Below are 27,223 nucleotides of genomic sequence, written 5' to 3' on the forward strand. Positions count from 1 at the left end.
GGGGCCTGGGCACATTTGAAAATGCTCTGAATTAATTCTGCTGTGCAGCCAGGACTGAGACCCACTCAGGGGAAAGCAAGGACGCGGGAGCAGCCCTCTTGCCTTGTGCCAAAGAGCTACCTTGGTTTTCCCACTTCCTTCGCACTTTGCTTCCTCTTCTGCCCTTTTCGACCTCTGCCTTGAAATCCCAGAGTCCTACACGGGCATGGGACGGAGAAGAGAAGAAACCCCCGCGTTCTACTTCTGGTGAATTCCTTTAGTGTTTATGAAGTGCAATGAAAGCCATTTCCTCCCATGAATACGACTCATACTACTGAAGAAATATGTAAAATGAGAAATACACTTCAAAGGGTTAAATAGGCCCATCACACAATGATGACCACCCCTGACACCACGTGTTTTAGTGTTTTCTTCCAAATCTCTCCTTGATGCCCTGTTTCTTTGTTGCAGGGCTCCTTCTGCTGTGTACACCAGGGGCTGGCAGACGGCAGCCCCTAGGCCCAATCCCGCCCATCTCCTGCTTCTGTAAATAAAGTTTTATTGGCACACAGCCACAGTCCGTTACCCATCGTCTACAGCGGCGTACACATTGCAGCCGCAGAGTGGGACGCTGCCACAGAGACCACTAGGCCCAGGAACCTGAATATCTTGTCCTTTACAGCAAAAGTCTGTTGGCCGGGGTGGATACCACTCTGCTCTTCCCCCTCCCCCCCATTTTACCCTATTGCCTGAGCATTTTCCCTTGTGGTTGTAAATGCTTCGTGAGGGCCATTCCTGATAACTGCCTGACACGTCACTGCACAGTTAGTCCTTATCCTGTTGTTAAACATACTATGGGTTTATTTCCCCAAGTTTTGACTGTTACAATGAATATATCAGTGAGTATATTTGGATGTAAACTTTACTTTTTTTTTTTTTAAGAATCTAATTTTTTCTTCTTGATGTATTTGAGAGGGAGAGATGGGGAGAGAGAGAGAGAGATTAATTTGTTGTTTCACTCATCCAGGCTTTCATTGGTTGATTCTTTTTTTAAAAGATTTTATTTATTTACCTTTAGAAGGGAAAGGAAGGAGAGAGGGAGAGAAATATCAATGTATGGTTGCCTCTCGTGTGTCCCCTGCTGGGAACTGGCCTGCAACCCAGGCATGTGCCCTGACTGGGAATTGAACCGTGATCCTTTGGTTCACAGGCCCGCACTCAATCCACTGAGCTACACCAGCCAGGGCTGGTTGATTCTTACATATGAGCCCTGACTGGGGAATCAAACCTACAATCTTGGCATATGATGAGGATGATGCTCTAATGCACTGAGTCACCTGGCCAGGGTTTTACTTGTATTTTCTATGATTTCTTTAGGATAGTGTCCAGATTATTTGACTGGTAAGTAGGGACATTTTAAGACTCTCAATACATACCACCAAATTCCTTACGGAAAAGGGTCATAGTGATTCATCCCAGTAATATAGGTGAAAACTGTCTCCACATACTGGCCAGCATTATTGTTATCATTACCATTTTAAACTTTTCCTGCTTTTGGACAGGTAAACAAAACAACTATTATTTGAATGCACATTTCATTTCTGCCTCATGAGACTGGAACTCTGTATTTCTCCCTTGGCAAGGAGGCCGCTCTCCATCTCCGCATGGTCTCTTTCCTCACATAGCGGAGAGGAGGGGCGGGTCCTACCTCTCACCTTGGCTTGGAGCGAGGCCCCCGCTTCCATCCAGTTCTTTTCAACATCTCTCTCCCAGTGGGTTCTAATCGTCTCCAGGATGTCGTCCAGGCCAGTGCCCATGGGGACACCCACTTGTTCCAGCTCGGATACTTCCAGCTGCTTATACAGGGCTTTCACATCCTGAAAAGGACAACGTACACCTCTGGTGAGTTAGTTCTGCGGGAGAAAGACGAGGCTCGGAAGCCCGCTCTGCAGAACCCTAGCTCTGTGGGCGATGCTTGTGATTCTCATTTTGCTACAGCCGGATGCGGGGTTCTGTAGACACTGGCCAAGTCCCCGATCCTCTTCCCAGCATTGGGGCCGTACTCTCCTTTCCCAGGATGCATTTCTCAGCAGGTCTTCATGAGCACAGTCCCAAAGCAAAAAATCCAAATAAGCCGCTAAGTAACAACACAGAGCAAGCAACGACAGCAAGATGACCCTTATGGATTTCATTAAGTCAGAGTAGGCCGAGAGAGATTTAAAGATAACTTTGCAGTGTCTTACTGTGCAGAGTGGTGAAAACTACAGAACTAAGAAAAGGAGGAGGCCAGCTGATTGGTTCCTGGTTTGTCTAAGGTGAGTGGAAAGAAGGAACTTCCTGACATCTGCATTGGGAAGTGGGTTTTTTACTTTTTCAACGGCAGGCACTTTAGGTCTCAGCACAGACAGTGGCATGTAGTTTAGACTCAGTGCTGCTCTGTAGGGGACTGGACCGCATCACCGTGGGAGGGTGTCTCTGTCCTGTCACTCAATGTTCTGACCTAGTTCCATTAATGAGGACGTGCAAACCACAGCCTTGCTTGGAGTTATTTGCCCTCTATAGTGTTGGAAACAAAGATCTGAACTTGAATACCTCGAGGTATGGTATTCCCTCCAACTCAACACTCTATGGCTTGGACCTGCTGCCTTTCTCTGTTCCATGGCAGCCTGGTTCTGAAGCCCTCTGAGGGTGAGACACCGGGCTAACCTGACCCACACCAAGGCCTGAAAGTGCTTGACCAGCATCTTCCCTGCAGCCCCGGGCAAGTGACGTGGAGAGGCTGAGGTGAGCCGCCCTCACCTGTGTTTTGAAGTTCTGCCATACAGGAGGGTGTCTCCGGTCTTGTAACCAAGCCAGCGTCACCCCAGCCCCCACCTACCTCTTCATAGCTCCTTGACAGAAAGCCAAGTTCTTCTTTCAGGCTTTCTATTTGACCTTCCAGATCTATTTTTGTCCAATGAGCTTCATCGATGACTTTATACAGAGAGTTAATTTCCTCTTCCACTGCCTTTCGAAATGGCTGCTCATTTTCATATCTGCAGATAAAGGAACTTCATCAGCAAAGCTGGGCAAACCAGAAGACAAACTAATCTGATTGTAAGTGTTGCCAACAGGCCAATTATGTGCTAGGAAGACAGAGAATGGTAAATGTCACTTTTCCAGCAGCCTTGAGGGCATGGTTAACACAATTGTTACTTGTTGGTTAAAGTGAGAACAATTGCTGCCAACTCTGGTAACCGGGCTTAATGGGGAGGGGGGGCGGCCTCGTGGACCCTGGCAGTGTGGAGCCCTGGGGTGAGCTTCTCCAGTGCAGGGATGGACATCGTCATCACTGTTTTGATTTGTCCTCCTGCTCAACTGTGGATCCTGTAACAGACATTACCGAGAATCTGCCAGGCTGTGTGCCAATGACCGCAACATGCAGAATGTGGTTTCTGTCTCCAAAGAGCCCGTGTGGGATTTCAGGGCCGTGGCCACCAACCCAAAGGCTGCCAGGGGCCAAGTGGCCAATGCAGGTGAGGATGAGGGCCAGGTCTGGGCAGCAGAGAGAGGTGGGAACTGAAGCACATGTGACAGCTTATATGTACTTCCCCTAAAGGGGCGCTGCTGCTCAGCACCCCGCCCCCTTACGCCTCGTGGGAAGGGCATGACAGTTCTCTTTGAGAGAAATGGGAAAGCTGGATTTATATGTGAAATATCAGAGTTTTAAAAACTTACAACATAGATAATAACACACCAACTCAAGTCCGAAACCGCCCACTCCCAAACTGCCTACTCTGAGTTCTTTCATTTTCTGGTTTACACCAGCTTTCTTTCCAAAAGCTACCCTACTTCTTTGCTCATTTCTCCCTATGTCACTCCTTTCCTGCCACAGCCTTCTATCCAGCTGTACCACTCAGCCATATTCCACAGCTTACTTTAGTCCATCCATAAAAGGGAGAAATCACACACCTCTCATTTCACAAAACCTCTGCCTCTTAGGGTCTTAGAATTTTAAAGAGATGTTGGCATTCAACTATTGAAACTCCTACCCAGTGACAATCCCTTGGTTGCATTCGTGATAAGTGATCATGTAGCCTCTGCTTGAATACTTCCACTGACAGGGAACTCATCACCATTCAAGGCCACCATTCCATTTTTTAGACAGCTCTAATTATTGCAATCCCCCCCCCCCCAAGAGCTTAAATCTCCATTCTTGTAAGAATCTGAGTTCCACCCTTTGGAACACCCAAAATCGGTCTAATGCTTCCCTCTGGCAGTCCTACGAATATTTAGAGGCTGTCTCTATGTCGTTTGCTCATTTCCCCCTCCCCAGCCCCACCCCTCAAGCCTTTCGTTCCTTAAGTTACACATACACTCCCATTTCTTCCTCCATTCTTAATGTGCATTGGTTTCCACACCCTCATTATTGAGGGCAGGGACTGTGGCCTCTCTGTCTTTGTGTCCTCAGCACCCTGCTCCAGGCTCCGCATACATTTATGGAACGAGCATAAATGCTTTAATTGGTCTTATGACCTTCTCAGGATGTGACACAGAATGCAAAACTCCAGATGCTGCCTGATCAGTTCAGAGTCCCGTGGGACTGTCTGCTCCTGTGGTTGGGCCCTTTAATGCTCTTCCTCGAGGACCCTGAGATTGGTTTTGTGGCTTGCGTTTGTGTGTCTGCTCATTTGATTTTGACCAGCTGTATTTGCTGCCGACTAATATTGGGTCTCCTGCCAACTAGAGCCCCCAAGCATATTTCGTAATTGTTGCCTGAAGCCCAGTTTCCCTGTCCTGCCTGGGTGCACCTGGTACGTGAGCTGAGAAGTGGGAGTTCATGTTTATCCTCTTTGTTTCGTTGGCCCATTGTTCCAATGAGTTGGGATGGTTTTGAATCATGTTTCTGCCATTCTGCTCTTCACCACACCCTGGTNGTCTGCTCATTTGATTTTGACCAGCTGTATTTGCTGCCGACTAATATTGGGTCTCCTGCCAACTAGAGCCCCCAAGCATATTTCGTAATTGTTGCCTGAAGCCCAGTTTCCCTGTCCTGCCTGGGTGCACCTGGTACGTGAGCTGAGAAGTGGGAGTTCATGTTTATCCTCTTTGTTTCGTTGGCCCATTGTTCCAATGAGTTGGGACAGTTTTGAATCATGTTTCTGCCATTCTGCTCTTCACCACACCCTGGTTTGTATATTGTGCCACTTTGCCTCCTTTGCATTCATGCACCTCGCAGTCCAAAATGTAAATGAAGGAATTAAGGACAAAGCCGGGGGTGGGGGTGGGGGGACTCTGCCCCAGACTTGCCCCCAGATCTGGAGCTCTGCCTTCACGTCAGCACTTGGGAGAAGGCCTCTGAAGCATTTTTCTGTGCTCTGTGTGTAGGATAAACTTTTCTACCCAAATGCATTCTTTACGAAGAATTGCATGTTTATTAGCATTTAGTCCTCTTGTAAACAAGTCCTGTCCTTCCAGCTGAAATGAAAAGCCACCCATATGACTGGGCTGGGTCTCTGTTGAGCAAGTTGGAAGAATCCCCTTTGGGTCCCCGGAGTCATATTTGCTCACCTATCCAGGGAGCCTGTTCCCTCTGGAATGGGGTCCATTCAGCAATGAGAGGTCTTAGGTGTCTCATCGACTTTTTTTATGAAGTCTGCTACGGCAGAGATTTTCAACTACGTGCAGAAAGAATTTTTAAAACACGCAATACCCGACTGTTTAGTCAGGGGCACTGACCTCTTTTCCCTTAGATTGTCATGGAAAAAGATACAATAGCCAACACAACAATAGCCGTCCAGTGTGAATAAATCAAAATTAGACCTATTATTTTTTTGTCAGATTGGCAAAAAATACAATATAGTTTTTGGTGTGCCGTAGGACGTTAGTAATTAGTTTGTGTGTGCCATGAGAAGAATAAGGCTGAATCACTGCTCTGAGGATTTGAGACAATTTGTGATATCCCCCAAGGCTGCTCTTAAGCTTTAACTTTCTCCGGCTACCCTTTCCCCTGTCCCCTCCGTCCCTAAGTCTTCAATTAGCATCTCTGCTCATGGCGCCCACCTCTTCTGCCCTTGACCTGGAGGCTGCTGGCCCCAGGTCTCCAGCAGCAGCGTGTAATTTCTGCTTGGTTTCTCCACTCCCAGCTGAACTCAGCTTGCTCAAAACTAAAGTCAGGATCTGCCCCTGCCTTTAATTCTTTTTTAATTAAAAAAAAACTATTTATTTATTTTCTTAGAGAGAGTGGAAGGGAGGGAGAGAGGGGGTGAGAGAAACATCCATGAGAGAAATGTGCCCCAACTGGGGACCTGGCCTCAACACAGGCATGTGCCCTGACCGGAAATCGAACAATGGACCCCTCTCTCCTGTTTTTTATTTCACTTCTCTGTGCTCTTGTCACCTTGGCTAGCATGGTGCCGGGCAAGACAGCCACCCTGGCTGGTTGAGTCCCCTTGACTCCAGAGTGGCCACCAGTGGAGAGACCTTAGCACATGGAGAAGCTCGGTTGTTGGGAAAGGAAAGACAAGGAAGAGATGGCAGCGGTCCTCCTTCTCGTCACCAGGGCTTGTTATCCTGAGATAAGAACTATGGGGGGTGGGGTGGGGGTGGGGAGGGTGGGGGGTGGGGTGGGGTGGGGTGGGGGTGGTCTTTCCCAAAGACTCCCAACACTATGCCTTCCTCTTTGTCTTCACCAGTGTAGGAAAATCTTCCCCCAAATAACAATCCAATCCTACCACTCTCCGCCCAGGCCCCCCCCCCCCCCCCAATCTTCTCAAAGTCACTGTGCTCGTCCAGGAAAGGGCCCACCTTGCTCAGCTTCTCCATCGGCCTGGGGTCCCCAAAGCCCACTGGCCTTCGTGATTTTGCCCTGAGTGCCTCTCCTCTGTATTGTTATTTACTTTATTTTTTCTGTAGATTTATCTACCGAAGAAGTAAATCTTAAATCAATAAACCTGAGAAGCTCTTGATATTAAATAAACTTTAAATTGGTACTATAAATGATGGTACTACAGTGGAAAAACAGTTTCATGGGTCATAAATAGAAGGTAACTACAAAAATAAATACATCACTATTAAAAAGAAAATGCATCTCCTTACACCACTTAAAATAATCTTCACCAGCACTAGATATGCTGTCTTTATTCTTGTACTATTATTTATTAATTATTGTATTATTTTCCATGTGAACAACAGTAAACCTACTTTTCCCCACCTTAGGAAACACTGTATTAGACCTCAAAGGGATGCTTCTCAAGGCTGGTGAGCTTTAAATATGCGGAGGCTGGGGCCCCACCCCAGACACTCTGGTTTAGTTCATCTGCGGGGCTTGCGCACTAGCATTTCCGGGGTCCAGGTAACTCTAATACGCTGCTGCCCATGAGAGGCACTGCTCTAAACCAGCAGTTCTCAGAGTACGGTCCCAGGACCAGCAGGATCTGCTTCACTGGGATCTGGCAGGAAATGTAAATTTGGGGCTCCTCTCCAGATCCATTGAATCAAAGTCCCTGAGGGTGGGGCACAGCAACTGTGTCGTCTGCAAGCCCCCGGGGGGATTCTGAACTACATTAGATTTTGAGAACCTCTGCTCTAGCCCAAGTGACACCAGGCAGAATCTCTGAGCCCTTGGGGCTTAGTTTGTGTCTACAGGAGGGCTTGGGTCTGACCATCTTGGCTCTGGATTCTCCCAGGGACCCTGTTGTCCCACCCCAGCCTTCCACGTGGCTGGCAGGGGGGGAATGCGGGAGACTCCAGACAGCAAGGCCCGAGTGACCCAGGAGTCACGTGGGAGGTATGGAGGGACGGTCCCCTCTTCGGCAGAGCATTACCTTTCTTTAAAGTCGTCCACGCCTGCCTGGATGCTCTCTGTCTGCAGCATGAGCCGGGCGTTTTCCAAGACGGCCTCGCCAACCTGCAACGGCACACACAGCACAGGGGACAGGGTCACCGGGTGTCCCCTGGTTTCCCACTGGGACTCGGGCTGGGCTCAGAGGCTCTGGGGAACTTTAAGTGTCCTTCTCTGAAAAGGGGGAAGGAGATCAACAGTAAAGCACAGGGTCTGGATGTTTTTAAAGAGTTTTTAGAGCACAAAGAGCAGTCGGAGGCAGACTTGTTCGTAGCCTCTGTCACCGTGATGAGCTTTGGGCCGCTAGAGCAGTTTCTGGCTCCTTAAATGAAGTTTCACTGGCTTGATGTAGTGGCTGTTAATGTTTTCCGGTCACGGGTGCCTTTGAAAAGCTGTGGAATCACAGATCTCTAGATGAGTGCTGTCGGACAGAAGCATCTGTGATGATGACGTCATCTGTGATGACGCTCTCCACCTGTGCTCTCCACTGTGGCAGCCACAGGTGGCCACTGACACTCCATGGTGACAAGGGTCGCCAGATGGAAGGAGGGCTGGGGAGATGGGTGAAAAAGCAGGAGGGATTAAGAAGTACAGGTTGGTAGTTCCAGAACAGTTGTGGGGATGTACAGCACAGAGCGTAGGGAACACATAGTAATGTTGAAATGGTGTCAGGTGCGTACTAGACGTAGCCGGGTGATGACTTCGTAAGTTACACAAGTGTCTGACCACTACACCTGAAACTAATTACTAGTGATGTCAACCATCATTGAAGAATAAAAATATATTTTAAAATATTTTAAAAAGAACATGGAAAATAAGACAACAGAGTAACTGTCGTTGCCTGCAGTTCATCAGAGGGCTCTGGCTGAATGAGGCCTTTCGGAGGCCTGGCTCCGGGGCGCTGGCTGAGCCCGCTCCTCCTCCTTCCCCTCCTCCTTCACACGCTACAGCCTCACGTTCAGGAAACCTGCTAGTCTGGGACTCTCAGCACTGCCATTTCTCAGATGGCGAGTTTGAAGCCTGAGTTGACTGCCCTGCTCAGTTTCTCACACCGATGCCGTGACAACTGGCTTCACAGTGTGCTAGGCGAGGCGGCTGTGCANTGAGGCCTTTCAGAGGCCTGGCTCCGGGGTGCTGGCTGAGCCCGCTCCTCTTCCTTCCCCTCCTCCTTCACACGCTACAGCCTCACGTTCAGGAAACCTGCTAGTCTGGGACTCTCAGCACTGCCATTTTTCAGATGGCGAGTTTGAAGCCTGAGGTGACTGCCCTGCTCAGTTTCTCACACTGATGCCGTGACAACTGGCTTCACAGTGTGCTAGGCGAGGCGGCTGTGCAGGGGCGGGTGCAGGCAGACATGCACCTGAACTCACAGAATTGGGGAGACTGCCTTTAACAAAGGGAATGAAAAATGACTAATGCAAAGGGGAGTCTGTGGTGAGCAAGGGACCCTGAAGCTTAAATTTCTCATTTGGTACAATCTGGTTTTGCTGTTTGCTCGTTTCTGCTTTTTAAACTTGGGATCTAGAGGGGTGGGCAGAAAAAGTGAAAAATAAGACAAAACTCTGGGCATGTGTGTGTATGTGGGGGGGGAAATATGTGCATCGTGCTTAGAGTCACACAATTTTGGAGAAGCAGAAAGATGGCTGACAATGCAGTCATTCCAAGCCCTGCCATCCAGTGAGAACACCGTCAGCATTCAGGTACATTTCCTTTTACCTTTTGCTTTGTGGGGATCCCACAGTCCTGACTGTGGGAATGTATAACGTTTCCCCAGTGATTGCAGACTCGGTAAATGAGAGGCTGCCGAGCAATCATGGAGTCAGGCAGGACATGCAGATGCTGAAGGTGAGGTGAGGTGAGGAGCTGGCTGCTCGGCGCCTTTTGCTCCTCTGTGCTCCCTTGCGGTTGAGGACAGGGGACGTTTCTCAGATAATTTGGACGCTGCTCAGCAGACAGGGCACTTCTGTCCAAATGTCTGTCCTGAGCGGCTCGTGCAGCCCGAGGCTTGGGGAAGCTGGAGGCCTTCCTGCTTCACTGTTGTTTAGTAACAACCAGGAGTTTATTCAAGCCTCAAGTGGAGCCTAATTATGGGCCCTGACTTGCCAAAGTGCACTTGGCTGGCTGGGCTTCCCCATCCCCTTCAGTGATGGGATCCTGAAATAACCTGCCGGTCCACCATGCAGCCACAGAGAGCCCGTCATGGTTCTCCTGCCGGCGCCCAGCCCAGCAGAGGCAGTGTCCTCTCTGGTGTCAGCGGTGGCTCAGCCGCCCAGCCATGGGAGGGGACACTCAGGCAGCATGACAAGGGCTGGACCTTGGCTGGGGTGTAGTATAGTGTGAGGGCTGGGATGGGGGCCAAGATCTAAAGCAAAACTTGGAGCCTGCAGTGGAACAGAAAACGTCTTTATTTCTACCTGGGAAAGTTTCATGAAATCTTCCCTGCGGTTGAGGATAGGAAAGAGGAAAGGGATGTCGCACGGAGCAACCACCTCCAGGCGGGCCCAGCCCATGTGCTGGAACTGGCTGGCACTGGCTTACGAGAGGAGGTTTAAGTATTCCAGGGTTTTTTGTGAACCGGTTGTTAAACACAGCCATCATGAAAATTTTAATTATGTGAACTTACAATTAAATACATTAAATACATATTAAATATGTATGTAAACACCAATTACTATGTACTAATACATATAAAAACACAGCTGATAAGTACTCAAAATGCAAAGGTCATAAAACCTCATCACTTCCTAATTGTTTTACTGTATGTGACTTTGCTCTCTGCTCTTGAGCTTGTTTGTTTCCACTGTGTCTGTACAGTGGAAACGCTAAGTGATGGTGTGCTCATCTCCATTCAGAGACAGCATGTTGTTAGCTTGACATCAGCTATGGTGGGAGTATTTACACTGAGGCAATTGGCGAACACTGACTGAGCCCCTCACTCTATTAAATACTTAATATTCACGACTTCACTAAAATTCCCCAGCAGCCCTATGACATGGATTATCAGTGCACCCATTTTACAGATGAGGATGCTGAAGCTCAGAGAGCTAAGGTAAGTTGCCTAAAATCAAAGGCTGGAAAGTCGGCAGAGCCAGAATGCCAAACCAGGTCAATGCGAATCGAAACTGTGCATGTTTTTGCATCAGTTTTGGAAACTAAAAGGTACATCAGAATCAAGAGAGGCTGTTGTAGAAGGTTGGTGTTTGTCTTTTTCCTGTGACATAGAGCAGCCAGGATCCCAGGCTGCTATCTGGGTTTCATGATGAAGAGAAAGAGATGTTTTCCCTATTGGATATGAGGATGCTGACCAAACCAAACCAAACCACACCACGGTGGGCAGGCTGCAGTTTGCACACGATTTGTCCTGGGAAGACTAGCAGGGCACGGCCTTTCCTCCTCCTCCTCCTCCCTCTCCTTCTGCCCAAAACAAAGTGAGAGCTACCTTCAAGGAGACATGACTTAATGCCAGGTTTCCTGCTAAACACAGGCAGTCACAGAGGCTAGTGTGAGTTGCCGTGTGAGATTAGGTGGTCTTAGCCTGCCCCCTCAGTAGCATTTTAAAGGGGTCATCAAACTCTCACTGGAGTGAGGAACAGGATGCTCCTTTAAAGCGTAAATGCAGCTGAGGAGACGGGCGGGGTTGAGTACCAGGAGACTGCGCTTGGTGTGGCGCACAGCCCCCTTCCATCCACGTCCCTGGGGGCTCCTCCCCTGACCCTCCATGCTGAGGCTTCCTTAGCATGCCCTGTACCCTTGTCTCTCAAAGTGCGGTCCCTGTGTTATTGGGGAGACCCAAGTCAGGGGCTCCCCTCCTCAGTTCTTGTCTTGCTTGCAAGAGAAGAATTCAATCAACAGACCACACTCGGGGAGGAAATGAGATGGCAAGTTTATTTATGAAGTACACTTGAGCAAAAGGTTACAAGCGGGCAGGCCCCCAGCTGATCTGAGGGCCCCAACTATCGGGACTCCAGGAGTTCTATATTTTAGCCAGCTTCTAGGGACCCCTCCTTCTTCCCCTTCCAGGCCTTGGGATCAATGTACAGCTACAAAGGCTTTCTTTCTCCGCTAATGAAATGGCCACAGAGGCTTTCTTTCCCAGCACGCAGAACTTCAAGGACTGCCCTCCTCCTGATCTATCGTAGTTTTGGCTTCTGATGTTCAGAACACCTGGCAGTCTTATCAGACTGGGTTCAGGACTGCTGAATCAGCGGGTGAGACCTGTCTCCCTCCCCTCCCTGCCTTGGTTTGCTATCTGTCTTGCTTAACACCTGGGCCAGCAGTATCAGCACCTTCTCAGATGTATCAGACATGCAAATTCTCAGAGGCTAACTCAGATGTGGGAGGTGGGGCCTGACAATCTGTGTTTTAACGAGATTTCCAGGGGGTTACCAGGGACCTTGGATTTGGACAACCCCTGCTTTGCCTGGACCTGCCTCTAGTCCTGTTCATGTCGTCTCTCCATGTCCTCATCTGTGTCATTGCCTGTATCTAGAACACCTGGTTTTACCATCTCACACCATTTTTTTTTAGAGAGAGAGAGAGGGGAGAGGGGGAGAAAGAGAAAGGGAGAGAAACATGGATGTGAGAGAGAGAAACATTGACTGGTTGCCTCCTGTGCACCCCCAACTGGGGATGTGGCCTGAAACCCAGGTGTGTGCCCTAATCTGGAACTAAACCAGCGACCTTTCAGTTTGGAGGCCGACGCTCAACCCACTAAGCCCCAGCAGCCAGGGCCCACCCACAGCACTTGTCACTTGAGAAGCCCAGCCCCCCTCTAAAGCTCATGGCAAACATGGCTTCCTCTGGGAAGCTTTTTAATCCATCCACTCGCTCACTCTTGCCTGCATTTCTTCATCATATGACTGCTCCCTGTGAGCCAGGCTCTGCACTACGTGGAGGGGCAGTTAAAAAGGGAGGGAAGACCCTGACTGGGTGGTTCAGTGGTTAGAGTGTTTTCCCCATACACCAAAAATGTTGTGGGTTCAGTTCCCGTGAGGGTACATACTTAGGTTGCAGGTTTGAGCCCCAGTGAAGGTATGTATGGGAGGCGAACTGATCAATGTTTCTCTCTCACAGCGATGTTTCTCTCTCTCTTTCTTCTTCTCTCTCTCTCTAAAATCAATAAGCATATCCTCAGGTGAGGATTAAAAAAAAGAAATGGAGGGAAGGCCTTGGAAAGCTTGGAAAGCAGGTGGGATTTGCTGGGAATCCATGGAAAGGGCTGGAGCAGGCACAGGTGTGATCATGTGATCCGTGGGTCCTCCTGACCCCAGTGGGGAGGGGGCATAGGGAGATTCAGGAGGTAATGCTGAGGGGGCTCAGTTAGGGGGCTGCAGGGGAGATAAGGGTGGCTTTGATTAGGGTGGTCGTAGAAATGGTGGAGAGAAGCCAACAGGTTTAAGACATATTCCGGGGATGGGACAGACAGTCTTTGGTGATGAAGTCATGGGGAGAATAAGCAAAACGAACTGAGAATGCCCCCTAGGTTTTTAGCCTGAGGTATGGTGCTGACTCTTCCTCTCTCCCGGGATCATTCCTGTGTCCCGGTCAGCCCCGACCTATGTCCAGCACACGTCCCTGCCTATCTTGCCACACTCAGCAGACAATCACAGCAGTCTGTGAACCTAGTGGAACCTAGCTCTTCACTCACGGCCTTGGGCCAGCTCCATGGGGAACTCTAAGATTGCTTTCTTCATCCATAAAGTGAGGATAAGAATACTTCCTACCTCCTCGGTAGGAAGTATTGCGAGAGTTGAATGAACCACTGCAGGAAAAGCACTTGGCTGACAGTTTGGTGTACAGGAAGTATCCCGTGAATGGCAGCCACTACTGTTATTGTTATTTGTCTTACTACAGAGTGGTGGTTCAACGACTGTCACGTGAACTTGACCGTCACATGCGGCATGGCACGTTCCCACCCGCTGCACAGGCAGCTGAAGGAAGATTTCTATCTAGTGGCTTGATTTTTTTCTTCTTTCAGTTTTTTCTGCCCATAGTCATTTTGAAAAGCCCTGTTCACTGGTACTATGAAAATAAGGATTTTAGCCTGTCCAGCTGCCTGCCCACCACATTGTGAGTGTAGTTATTAAAATAAAGGGAGCTGGTGGTGACAGGTGAGAGATTTGACCATCGCTGTGTTTAAAAAGGGCAAGGACAGCAGCATTTTAAAAAGCGTTATCATTTGGGCCCTAGGGTGCAATGAATGCTTTATTTGGAGTTTAAGATATTGGCATCCCAGAGGCTAAGCACTGGTGAAGGCGGGCAAGACTGGGCCCCTGGGAAATTAGGCTCTGCGGTCGCAGTGGCGTGGTGCAGGAGTCCCTGGAAAGCCTTCTCATGTATATGTGTGACTTTCAACTTTAGGACAAATGCTCTGCATGACTTGCTTCTAGCAATAAATAAATAAGAAGTCATTCCTTGCCTCTAGTACCCCAGAGATGGTGTGTCTCCACCTAGATGGTGAAAACCACCATGCTACCAAGCCAAACAGAGGCTTCTCTGAGCTCTTTTAAAAAAAGATTTTATTTATTTATTTTTAGAGAGAGGGGAAGGGAGGAAGGAAGAAAGGAAGAGAAACATCCATGTGAGAGACAAACATTGATCGGTTGCCTCTCACATGCTCCCCATGTGGAGACCTGGCCCGCAAGCCAGGCATGTGCCCTGACCAGGAATTGAACCAGTGACCTTTTGATTTGTGGGTCAATACTGAATCCCCTGAGCCACACTGGTCAGGGCAGCGAGTTCATCTTGAGATACCAGATGCATTTGTCACAGAGGATGTATTTTCCTCTCTGGCTTCCGTGACACCACTCTCCCGTTTTTCCTCCTACCTCATTGGCCATTTTCATTGACTTTCTACTTCATGAAGCCTTTCTCCCTTATCTAGTAGACTTTGTCAAGATTGGTTTTTGGGACTTGTTCTTTTTATCCCTAAGTGATTTGCTCTACTCACGCGGATCTAAGTATGTGTGCTGATGACATCTACATGGGCGTCTCTAGCACAGAACTGTCTCCTCCCCTCCACACTTGCATAGCACTCTCCTTGAGTCTCTTCTTGGATGTAGCTAGACTTCATAAACCTAACATGACCCAAAATGGGACTTTAGATTTTGCCCTCACATCTCTCCTCCCCTCTCCATCTCCCCCATGTCAGTGCACAGCACCAACATTCACCCAGAAATCGGGGAGTCTGGACATTGCACTTTCTCTTATCCCCCATACTGAATCCGACACCACGCCCGGTCAATTCTACCCCCACGGTGCATGTCAGATCTAGCTGCTTCTCTCTGTCTCCACTGATGCCACCTGGTGCGTGTCACCATTGTGCCACCACCAGGTCCTTCTGATCTCTGCTCTGTCCTTCTGTCCTCCAACACATTCTTTATCCTGCATCCAGAGTGATCGTATTTTTTATAATCCATCACCCAAGGAAATGCTTATTGACTTGAGAGAGAGAGAGAGAGAGAGTAAGAGACATCGATGTGAGAGAGAAACATCTATCAGTTGCCTCCTGTATGTGCCCTGACCAGGGAGTGAACCTGCAACCTTTTGGACTACGCAATGATGCTCCAACCAACTGAGTCACCTGGCCAGGGCAGGGTAGTCTCCTTAAACTCTTCAGATTAGATCATGTCATTTTAATGAAAGGAAATTAAAACTTTTTAAATGTATTTCTTGCACTTAGAATAAAACCCAAACTTTGACAGTGGCTTTCAAGGCCCTGCATGCTTGTCAGTCTCCCTGGTGCTCACCAGGCTCCGGCCAGGCCAGTTTCCTTCCTGCCTCCAGGCCCCGGCTTGTGCTGGCCCCTCCTCCTGGACCTCTCCTCCCCTCTTCCCCTGGCCCCTCCTCCTGGACCTCTCCTCCCCTCTTCCCCGAGTGGTGGCTCCCCCGTCCTGAGCACCTCGCCTAAGGTAGGAGCTACCTCGACTCTGCCCTTCTCTGCCTTGTTAGCTTTCTTTAAAACACTTATCACAGCTGGTCATCATGACCGATTTTTGTTTATTGGTATTTGCCAACAGAATATAAACTTCTCGAGGTCAGGCACTGCCTTTCTGTCCTGCTGGTTGTCCCATGGCGGGCACAGTAGGTAGCAGGTGAATTAATGAGCCCTGCAAGAGTGCTGTCTCTAGGGAAAAGCAAGGTAGGGAAGACCTGGGTCTTAGCTTCAGGAAGTGCCTTCAGCCCCTCCCTCACCCTCATCTCCCAATCAGTCCCCCCCATTGCTCATCCATTCCCGCTCCATTATCCAGCCTTGGTGTGAGCTCTACTCCTTTCTTCTGGTTTAACCTGATAGTTGTTACCTGGGAATGGAAAGTACGACGCTCAAGCAGTGAGTGAGTGCGTTGGCAAGTGGAGTTGGGGCCATGTCATCGGTAATGGAGAAAGAAGCCGTGAGACTCGTCTCAGAGACCGTTCACCCCTGTCACAGCCACTGGGAGTCCAGGGAGGATCAGGGACACCTGAGGACTAAGGTTGGGTCTTACTTCGAAAGCCAGTGAACACTTCTGAGTCTTCTACTGCCAATCTGTCTTGACCCATTGTCATATTGTGTTCTGGCTCAAAAACGAATGTCTTCATGGAGCTAGGGGCTGGAGCTGGTGGGTGCTGTTACCCATCATTCCTGGACAGTCAAGTGCACCCTGGTGCCTAGTGGTTGTCCTCTGTCGTGGGGACAAGATTCTTTAGGTCTCATCTTCTGGGGAAGCCTCTCCACCCCTCCCAGTGCTGGTTCTGGGCTCACCGAGTATCTTGCTCCAGCTACCTTACAAGAGGAGGGCTCACTGTGGACAGCAGGCGCTGGTGCTGGGCACTGGACAGGTGAACCAGCGCTGTACATTAGTATGTGTTCCTGGGTGCATATGTCAGAGGGGTCGGCTTGTTGTGAGCCAGCCTGCCAGGGCCCAATCTTCTACAGATGCCGTAAGAAAATCTGAGTTATCTCCCTCTTCAACCTCAGTCTCTCTCTTTCTCAGATCTGGAGCAACTGCTTTCCAACCTCTGATTCCCCTTTCCACTGGGTACTGAGCTATGAATTTGAACTTGCATTTTACGCAGAGGTGTGATCTTGAGAAAACCCTCACACGCCCTGGCTGGGTGGCTTAGCTGGTCAGAGCATCGTCCTGTGCAACGAAATGTTGCAGGTCTGGTTCCCTGTTAGGGCCCATATATCAAGGTTGCCGGCCCGTCCCCAGTCAGGGCCTGTGCCGGATGCACCAACCAATGTTTCTCCCTCACATCGATGTTTCTTTCTCTCTCTCCCCTCTCCTTTCTCTCTAAGATTAATAAACATATCCTTGAGTAAGGATTAAAAAAACCTCACAATTTAGACCTTGGTCATCACTCTAGCTTTATTTCTTCTTTACTCCCTCGCTACTACGACCTGAATTATGTTTTTGAGTCACGGGTATTTTCCTGAGGCCGTTCCCGCTCCGGACCGTGACTCATGCTGCCACCTCGGCATTTTATGACCAAACCAGGCCACCCACACCCCCATGTTTTCCTTCTTTGCCACGTAAACTCCTGTGCATCCTTCCAAACCCGGCTCAGGCTGCACTGGGCACCCTTGGTACTCCTCATACCCCCTGTGGGTATGTCTATCACTGCAGTTGTCCTGCTGGAGTTTATTCTGACCTTTTCCTGTCTTTCCCCACCACTGACCCGTGTGTCCCCAGGACAGGGGCAGTCTCTCCCTGCCTCCTGAGCACCCAGCCCGAGGCCTGGCACACAGGTACTCACTAAACATTTGTTAACTGAATAGATGAAGCAGGCTAGCTGAGGAGAGCAAATTAACACACCCATATAAGGTTAAACATAATTAGAGGTATGGAACTAAGATTCCTGAGACACAGAACTCAAACTTTAGAGCCAAACTCTTCTTATAAAATCCCAAATAGAAGCAACCAGATAAACTAGACCAGGACCTTTCTGAAGCACCGTGTTTTATGCCCTAATCAGCCCTTGGGAGTCATGATCTCACTTAACCCCCACAATCCAGTGTGCATGGCCATACAAAGTAGGTACATATTAGCTGTTTCCATTATGCAGATGAGGAAATAGGCCCAGAGAGCGCAAGTGATGTGCCCACAGTGCTAAGAGGCCCCGCCGAATTTAATCCACGTCTATCTGACTCCACAGCCCATGTTTTTTTCACCTAAAAAAACTCATGGGAAATTTCAACTATATAAAACTACATATAGAGGTAGAGAGAAATTAGAATGATGACCCCTCCTTCTATTTCCCCACTTCAACAATTCAAATCTCATGGCTAAGTTAAAACATCTTTACTCCCACCAGCCTCTGTGTCTGAGGTTATCATGCACATATTGCTTTATCTCTTTTACTAGTCCATGCTCCATTTTGTACTTCTTGCATTTTAATTGAAAACTGTCACATGAACAACAGAGTGGTGATTGGGAGAGGGAGGGGAAGTATAAGGGGGATAAATGATGCCCTGGCTGGTGTGGATCAGTGGATTGAACGCTGGTCTGTGAACCAAAAGGTCGCTGGTTTGATTCCTGGTCAGGGCACATGCCTGGGTTGTGGGCCAGGTCCCCAGTAGGGGGCGTGTGAGGGGCAGCTGATAGATGTTTCTCTTGCACATCAATGTTTCTCTCCCTCTCTCTCTCCTTTCTCCTCTCTCTAAAAATAAATAAAATCTTTAAAAATGGGGGGGAGAATAAATAGTAATGGAAAAGATACAATAAAAAATAAAAAATAAAATTGTCAAAGCAATACATAACATTTGATTTAAAAAATTGAACAGTACTGACAAGAAAAACTGGTAAAAAAAAGCATTTCCCTGCCTCACACCTGCATCGTCCCAAATCCTAATCCCCATCACAACCAAGTTTTCATTTATCCAGCGACTGCCCCATATCTCTACAGAAGTCTTGATTGTTTTGGTTATGAGCCACAGATGCTGTGTATTGACCTTCTGGGCAATAATGAAGATTTAGTGCACTCACATGCCCCTTCTTTTTCCATTGCTTATCAGTTGTCTTGCTGACTTTAGATAATAAAGCTCTATTTCTTGTAACAGTTATGAACATTTTCTTTCTCACACTCACTTTCTCTCTTGTAATCACAGATGGTTTATTTTCTAAGCTCAAAAGGGATGACCAAAAAAACAGTTTAATTACTAAATGGCTACTGGTGCCTGTGTGAAATATAGGTCTTATCTGCTAAGAATTACAATGTAGGTGCCCCTGTCAGAAACTGTGGGCGGGTAGTCAAATTGTTGTTTTATTTTCCCACAGAGCATCCTCAGGCCTGCAGAATAATGCCAGCTATTTAATTATTTTTCTCATGGTGCTACCCTCTCCAGGACGTGGCTGCAAAACCCACAGGTACCCAACCATCTGGCCGCCCCTCGAGCTTGACTTGTGATTTTAACATTATGTAGCTGTTCTTTCTTATAAAACGGGGCAGCTATATCCTGACAGTACCAGGCACGCGGTAATCTCTGAATAGATGTTAGTTCAGTGAATGAATAAATGATATACGTTTAAAGAGCCAAACTTGTGAAATAACACAGAGAACAAATTCACCGGCATCAGACTGGCAAACCTTTGGGAGGTAAGGATGTGAAGAAAGTGGAGCTCCTACACGCTGCTTCTGGGAGGGCAAATTTGTGCAATGCCATGTGAAAACTGATGATGGACACAGCTCATCCTACACCTTGGTACCGACCTAGAGCAGGGTTAGAAACTTTTTCTACAAAGGGCCAGACAGGAGATATTTTAGGCTTTGTGGGCCTACAGTTTTTGCTGCAACTGCACAACCCTGCCCTTGCAGGATGAATGGAGTCACAGATGATTAGAATGTGAATGGGCATGACTGTATTCCAATCCAACTTTATTTACAAAAGCAGGAGCCTGGTTGGATTTGGCCTGCCTCTGACCTAGAGAAACTCTCCTGTGTGCGCAAGTAGGTTTACACCTGCTTTTGTCTGTGATAGAGAAATTTGGAAGCAGACACTGAATAACACGCTATTAAATAATGAATGGCTTAACAATGAGATCAAGGAAGAAATCAAAAAGTTTCTAGAAACAAATGAAAATTAATACACAACAGCCCAAAACTTATGGGACACAGTGAAGGCAGTACCGAGAGGGAAGCAGGAAGTTCACAGCAATATAGGACTGCCTAAAAAAGATGGAAAAATCTCAAATAAACAATCTAACTCTACATCCACAAGAACTAGAGGAACAACAACAAACAAAGCCCAGAGTGAGTAGAAGGAAGGAGATAATATCAGAGCAGAATGAAATGACACAGAAACTAGAAGAACAATTCAAAGGATCAATATATCCAGGAGCTGGTTCTTTGAAAACATAAATGAAATTGACAGGCCTTTCATCAGACTCATCAAAAGAAAAAAAAAGGGAGTACCCAAATAAGTAAAATCATAAATGAAAGAGGAGAACTTACAACCAAAATCACAAAAATAAAAAGTATTGTAAGAAATTACTATGAACAACTATGTGCCAAGAAACTGGACAATCTGGGTGAAATGGACAAATTTCTAGAAACATACAATCTTCCAAAACTGAATCAAGAAGAAGCAGAAAGCCTGAGTAGACTGATAATAACTAGTGCAATTGAAGCAGGAATCAAAAAACTCCCAGCACACGAAAGTCCTGGGCCATCTGGTCCACAGCCTTCGCAGATAAACTTTACCAAACATTTAAAGAATTAACTCCTATCCTTCTCAAACTATTCCAAAAAACCCAAGAAGAAGGAAGACTCCCAAACTTTTAAAAATATGTATTTTACTGATTATGCCATTATAGTTGTCCCATTTCTCCCCTTCATTCCCCTCCACCCTGAATACCCCCTCCCACCCACATTCCCTACCTTTACTTCATGTCCATGTGTCATAAGTTTTTTAGCTTCTACATTTCCCATACTACTCTTGCCCTCCCCCTATTTTCTCCCCACCATCTATGCTACTTATTCTCTGTACCTTCTCCCCCCTTCTCTTCCTCCCACTCCCCTGTTGCTAACCCTCCATGTGATCTTCATTTCTATGGTTCCCTTCCTGATCTAGCTGTCCACTTAGTTTGCTTTTGTTTTAGGTGTGGTTGTTAATAACTGTGAGTTTGCTGTCCTTTCACTGTTCATATTTTTTTATCTTTTTTTCTTAGCTAAGTCCCTTTAACATTTCATATAATAAGGGTTTGGTGATGATGAACTCCTTGAACTTGACATTATCTGAGAAGCACTTTATCTGCCCTTCCATTCTAAATGAAAGCTTTGCTAGATAGAGCAATCTTGTATGTAGGTCCTTGCATTTCATGTCTTGGAATACTTTTTTCCAGCCCTTTCTTGCCTGGAAGGTCTCTTTTGAGAAATCAGCTGACAGTCTGATGGGAACTCCATTGTAGGTGACTGTCCCCTTATCTTTTGCTGCTTCTAGGATTCTCTCCTTCATTTTAATCTTGGCTAATGTAATTATGATGTGTCTTGGTGTGTTCCTCCTTGGGCCCAACTTCTTTGGGACTCTCTGAGCTTCCTGGACATCCTGGAAGTCAATTTCCTTTGCCAGATTAGGGAAGTTCTCCTTTATTATTTGTTCAAATAAGTTTTCCACTCTTCCTCTTCCCCTTCTGGTACCCCTATAATTCAGGTGTTGGAACGTTTAAGATGTCCTAGAGGCTCCTAAGCCTCTCCTCATTTTTTTGAATTCTTGTTTCTTCCTTCTTTTCTGTTTGGTTGTCTCTTTCTTCCTTCTGGTTTACTCCACTGATTTGAGTCCCAGTTTCCTTTCCATCACTATTGGTTCCCTGTGCATTTTCCTTCATTTCACTTAGTGTAGCCTTCACTTGTTTATCTAATTTGCAACCAAAATCAACCAGTTGTGTGAGCATCCTGATCACCAGTATTTTGAACTGTGCATCTGATAGGCTGGTTATCTCTTGGTCGCTTAAAAGTATTGGCTCTGGGGCTTTGATTTATTCTTTCATTTGAGCCATAATTATTTGGTCAGGTTGTGCCTGTTACATATGAGGGGCGGAGGCTTAGGTGTTCACCAGGGCCGGGCAACCCAGTTGCTGGGTTGTGACATTGTATGTGGGGGTGGGGTCAGAGAGGGAACAGTGGTGCTTATTTCACTCTCTCTAGGATTTCAGACCCCTCTGCCACTTCCCACAAGCAAATTGGGCCCTTCTTTTTCTTTTTTTAAAGATTTTATTTATTTATCTTTAGAGGGGAAGGGAAGGAGAGAAGGAGAGAAATATCAATGTATGGTTGCCTCTCGTGAGTCCCCTGCCAGGAACTGGCCTGCAACCCAGGCATGTGCCCTGACTGGGAATCGAACCGCGATCTGTGGTTCGCAGACCCGCGCTCAATCCACTGAGCTACACCAGCCAGGGCGCCAATTGGGCCCTTCTGATTTTGGTTCTCAGGTGGATAGGCTTGTGTATGTTCTAGGACCGTGTAGGTCTCTCCAACGAACTCTCCTGTGAGGCTAGGAATCTCTCACAGCACCTTTTCAATTGGTGCTTTTAGGCTTCATTTCCCGTCACTGGGGTCCTGGGTTGCGAGGTCTGTCTCATTGCCCATTTTTGCCTAGTTTATCCGCACACGAGTGTGTGACCATTGTCAGCCAACCACTGTGCGCACTCTGCTCATTTCCTCCCTGTGCCCAGAGTCTGCTAGCCCCGCCCCACCTGTGCTCCTGGGTCTGGTAGCCACTGCCTTTTCCTGCCACGAGTTCTCTCTGCCAGCTGCCGACTCTGCCCCTCTTACTGGTCTGGTTGAAGAGTTGTCAGACTTTCCTACAGTTCAATTTTCTGTCTGTTCTGGCTGTGTTTTTGTTTCTAAATCTTTGTTGTCCTTAATTTTGGTTGTGGGAGGAGGCACAGTATTTCCACCTATGCCTCCATCTTGGCCAGAAGCCCAAACTCTTTTCATGAGGCCAGTGTTATCCTAATTTCAAAACCAGGTAAAGACGCAACAAAGAAAAAAAAAAAACAACAGGCCAATATCTTTGATGAACATAGGTGCTGAAATCCTCAACAAAATATTGGCAAACTGGAATCCAGCAATACATTAAAAAGATCATACACCACGACCAAGTGGGATTCATCCCAGGGATGCAAGGATGGTACAATATTTGCAAATCAATAAATGTAATACATTACATAAACAAAAGGAAAGACAAAATCACATGATTATATCAATAGATGCTGAAAAAGTATTTGATAAAATACAGCACTCATTTATGATAAGAACTCTCAGCAAAGTGGGAATAGAGGGAGCAATTTCAATATAATAAAAGCCATTTATGAGAAACCTATAGCCAACATCATATTCAATGGGTAAAAAATGAAAAGTTTTCCCTTTAAGACCAGGAAGAAGACAATGATGTTGGCTTTCACCACTTTTATTCAACATAGTATTGGAAGTTCTAGCCACAGCAATCAGATAAGAAAAACAAAAGGCATCCAAATTGGAAAGGAGGAAATAAAACTGTCATTATTTGCAGATGACATAGTGTACATAGAAAACCCTATAGTCTCCAACAAAAAAACTACTCATCCTAATAAGTGAATTTGGCAAAACAGTATTCAGAAATCAAAGGCATTTTTATAAACCAACAATGCAATATCAGAAACAAAAACAAGGAAAAAATTATATTTACTAAAACAACAAGAAAAATCAAGTACCTAGGAATAAATTTAACCAAGGAGGTAAAACACCTGTACTTGAAGAACTAGAGATCACTGGAGAAAGAAATAAGAAAGACACAAATAAATGGAAGCATATACCTTGTTCATGGATTGGAGGAATTAACATCATTAAAATGTCCATACTACCCGAAGCAATCTATAGATTCAACACAATCCCTATTAAAATACCAATGGTATATTCCACAGGTCTAGAACAAATATTTCAAAAAAAATTTTGGAGCCAAAATGACCCTAAATAGCCTCAGCAATTTTGAGAAAGAAGAACAAAGTAGGAAGGATCACAATACCTGATATCAAACTGTATTACAAGGCTCCTATAATCAAAATAGTTTGGTACTGGCATAGGAACAGACACATAGATCAATGGGACAGAACGGAGAGCCCAGAAATAAACCCAAGTCTCTATGGTCAATTAATATTTGACAAAGGGTACAGGGTAATAAAATGGAGTAAAAATGGACTCTTCAATAAATGGTGTTGGGAGATCTGGACACCTACATGTGAAAAAATGAAACTAGACCATCAATTTACATCACACACCAGAAAAAAGTCAAGATGGATAAATGACTTAAATATAAGTCATGACACCTTAAAAGTCCTAGAGGAAAACATAGGTGGTAAAATTTCAGATATCCCATGTAGCAATATTTTCACTGATATATCTCCTAGGGCAAGGGAGATAAAGGAAAGAATAAACAAATGGGATCTCATCAAAGTAAAAACCTTCTGCACAGCTAAAGAAAACATCATCAAAATGAAAAGGGAACCAACCATATGGGAAAACATATTTGCCAATGATACATACCTTGGACTAGGGTTTGATCTCCAAAACATATAAAGAACACATACAACTTCACACCAGGAAGATAAAAAATCCAATTAAAAAATGGGCAGAGAACCTGAATACATACTGTTCTAAGGAGGAAATACAGGTGGCCCATGGACACATGTAAGGATGCTCAACATCACTAGTCACCAGATAGATGCAAAAAAAAAACCCCCACAATAAGAGATCACCTCACTACTGTCATCAATAATAAGTCAACAAACAACAAGTGCTGGTGAGGTTGTAAAGAAAAGGGGACCCTAGTGCACTGTTGGTAGGAATGCAGACTGGCACAGTCACTGTGGAGAACAGTATGGAATTCCCTCAGAAAACTAAAAATGGAACTGCCTTTTGACCCAGAGATTCCACTGCTGGGATTATACCCTAAGAACCCTGAAACACCATCCAAAAGAACCTATGCACCCCTATGCTCATAGCAGCACTATTTACAATAGCCAAGTGCTGGAAACAGCCTAAGTGCCCATCGGTAGAGAAGTGGATTAAAAACTGTGGTACATTTACACAATGGAATACTGAATGGCAGAAGGAAAGAAGGAGCTCCTACCTTTTGTGTGAATGGAACTGGAGAATATTATGCTAAGTGAAATAAGCCAGGTGGTGAAAGACAAATACAACATGATCTCACCTGTAAGAGGAACCTAATGAACAAAAACAAACTAAAGAGCTCAACGAAACCAGAGACATGGGAACATGGAACAGTCTGACAGTGACCGGAGGAGGTGGGGGAGGGAGATAATGGTGGAAAGAAGGGGAAGGAGCAGTCAAAGAACATGTATGAATGACCCACGGACATGGACAATGGTGTGGGGACTGACTGTGGGAGCAGAGGTGGGGGGTGGGCTGGGCAGAGGAGGGCAAAGGGAGAAAAATTGGGACAACTGTAATAGAACAATAACGTATTTTTAAAGAAGAAGAACAAAATGAAAGAACACAAATAATTGGAAAAGAACACTAGTGTAGTGATGCACACAGAAGGCCCCTAACACACCCAGATCGAGAGAGACCAGCTGGGGCAGGTTGGCTGGAGAAGGCAGGTCAGGTGTGGGCAGGAGGTGAATGGGCGGAGGGGCGGGGAGGGGAGGGGAGGCCTCCAGAGCTCCAGAAAGGGCCTCGCAGGGCAGCAGGGAATGGAGAGAGAGTGGGGTGTGCGGTGGAGTCTGGGCAGGAGGGTGGGACTGACGGGGCAGGAGGAGCAGAGTGTGGACCAGAGAACGGCACTGTGAGGGGGCGGAGGCCAATGGGCAGGTGGCTGCGGAGGTGTGGGTCCGAGGCGTGAACACGGTCAGAGTCACTCCAGGCTGCCTGAGCTGCACATTGTCTTCACCCTTAGGTGGCCCTGCAGAAAGGGTTAGCCAGCCCCAACTTCTGTCCGACACGATGTTTCCTGGGTGCTCACCAACGTCAGAGGGATCTGGGCTCTTGCTGGGGACTTGTGGAGGCTCAAAGCAAACCACAAGCTCTTCTTTTCTGTCTCAGGGGTCACTGCTGGAGCAGACACTGCTCATGGTCAGCCAGGGTCCCCGAGATTCCCCCCTCCCACAGTCAGTCCTCACACTGGGCTCTTATGGGGGCAGTGCCCTCAGGCAGCCAGGGCCCTCTTTATAGTCCCTGGGGCTGGTTCTTCAGCAGTGACTGACAGGTGTGGGCTGTGAGAGCCAGCTCCCTGCTGGAGCTGGGACAACTCTGAGGTGAAACTTAGTCGGCCCTGAGATCCCTCTTGGGGTCGAGCTGAAGCTGGCACTTGGCCAGAGATGGTTCCCTTGCTCGCCCCTCCCGCACAGGTTTCCCCTGGGAGTGCCTCTGTAAGATGCCACCGCTACGGCATCCCAGACCTGGGCTCCGATTCTTGGGGATCCATCTAGGACAGGAGCTCTCCTTCACCCCAGAATCCCTCCGGGTCAGGATGCCTCGAGCCTTGGTCTGTCTAGAGTGGAGGTGGGCATGCAGCCTCTGAATCAGACCAGCCAAGTTGAAAGTCTTGTCTCCATCACTTTTTAGCTGTGTGACCTTAGGAAAGTTATTTAACTGCTCTGTGCCACAATTTCTTTATCTTTCTAAAAGGGGTCAGGAAAGAATCAGCCTCACAGGGTTGGTGTGAAGTTAAATGAGGTAAGGTATGTAAAAAAACCTCAGAATTAATTGTGGCATATAGTAGGTGCTCAATAAGGGCTAGTTTTGTTAATCCCCACTGGAACTAAAGGGGCATTTAAGGGCATTCAGGGACTAGATATACTTTTCCCCTGAGCCTGGGTCTGCAAACCAGGCTGATTTGATAAAGGGAACAAGCCATTCTCTTATTATGTGGACAATGACCTCAATTTATTACAATAGGACAGAATGGACAGGTGAGTGGGTTGGCAGGGTGGTTGTCACCCACAGTCTACTGAAAGAATTATGAGAATCCTCATTCTTCCTTTGCCTGAGATCCCACCCCTCCCCCGCCAGAGGCTGGCTGAGGAGCAGGAAGTGGGGTGGGGCTCTGTGTCTGGGAATGGGACTCCAGCAGGGAGAGCCTTAGGGAAGGACAGAGAAACACTCACTCACTCCTGTGTTAACATCAGCAGGAAAGAGAGTACACGCCTCAAAGTGTTAGACTCGGTGTGGAAAACTGAGCTTCCCATCCTGGCTCTGGTTTCCAGTCCTGGCTCTGGTATTTCTCTTCTCTGAGCCTCAGTTTCCTCACCTGTAAAAGGGGACAATACACCTGTTCTACTCACTCCAGGGGAGCCTGCGTGAACCTACGGAGACACAGCAGAGGTCATGCTGGGTATTGTGAGCTGCCTCGCACTGGAATCCCACCCATGGCACCAAAGCTAAGGTTAGAAGAACATTGCAGTGGCCTAGACGAGACTGTCCTTGGGAAGCCCCTAGGACGCCATCCTG

At 47.2% G+C, this 27,223-nt stretch overlaps 1 protein-coding gene across 3 annotated transcripts in view; it reads right to left on the minus strand.

Moving 5' to 3' along the window:
• Positions 1-27,223, minus strand: part of BFSP2 (beaded filament structural protein 2) — a 67,110-nt gene that overhangs the window by 25,192 nt on the left and 14,695 nt on the right. For all 3 annotated transcript variants that reach the window (XM_037061271.1, XM_037061270.1, XM_037061269.1), the window contains exons 2-4: positions 7,785-7,867; positions 2,858-3,014; positions 1,695-1,856 (exon numbers count right to left, since the gene is read on the minus strand). In XM_037061271.1, the coding sequence (XP_036917166.1) occupies positions 1,695-1,856; positions 2,858-3,014; positions 7,785-7,867 (402 nt within the window). The remainder of the gene's footprint in view (positions 1-1,694; positions 1,857-2,857; positions 3,015-7,784; positions 7,868-27,223) is intronic.

Source organism: Sturnira hondurensis, unplaced genomic scaffold, assembly GCF_014824575.4.
Source record: "Sturnira hondurensis isolate 20B ecotype Veracruz unplaced genomic scaffold, ASM1482457v3 Scaffold0013299, whole genome shotgun sequence".
Lineage (NCBI taxonomy): Eukaryota > Metazoa > Chordata > Mammalia > Chiroptera > Phyllostomidae > Sturnira > Sturnira hondurensis.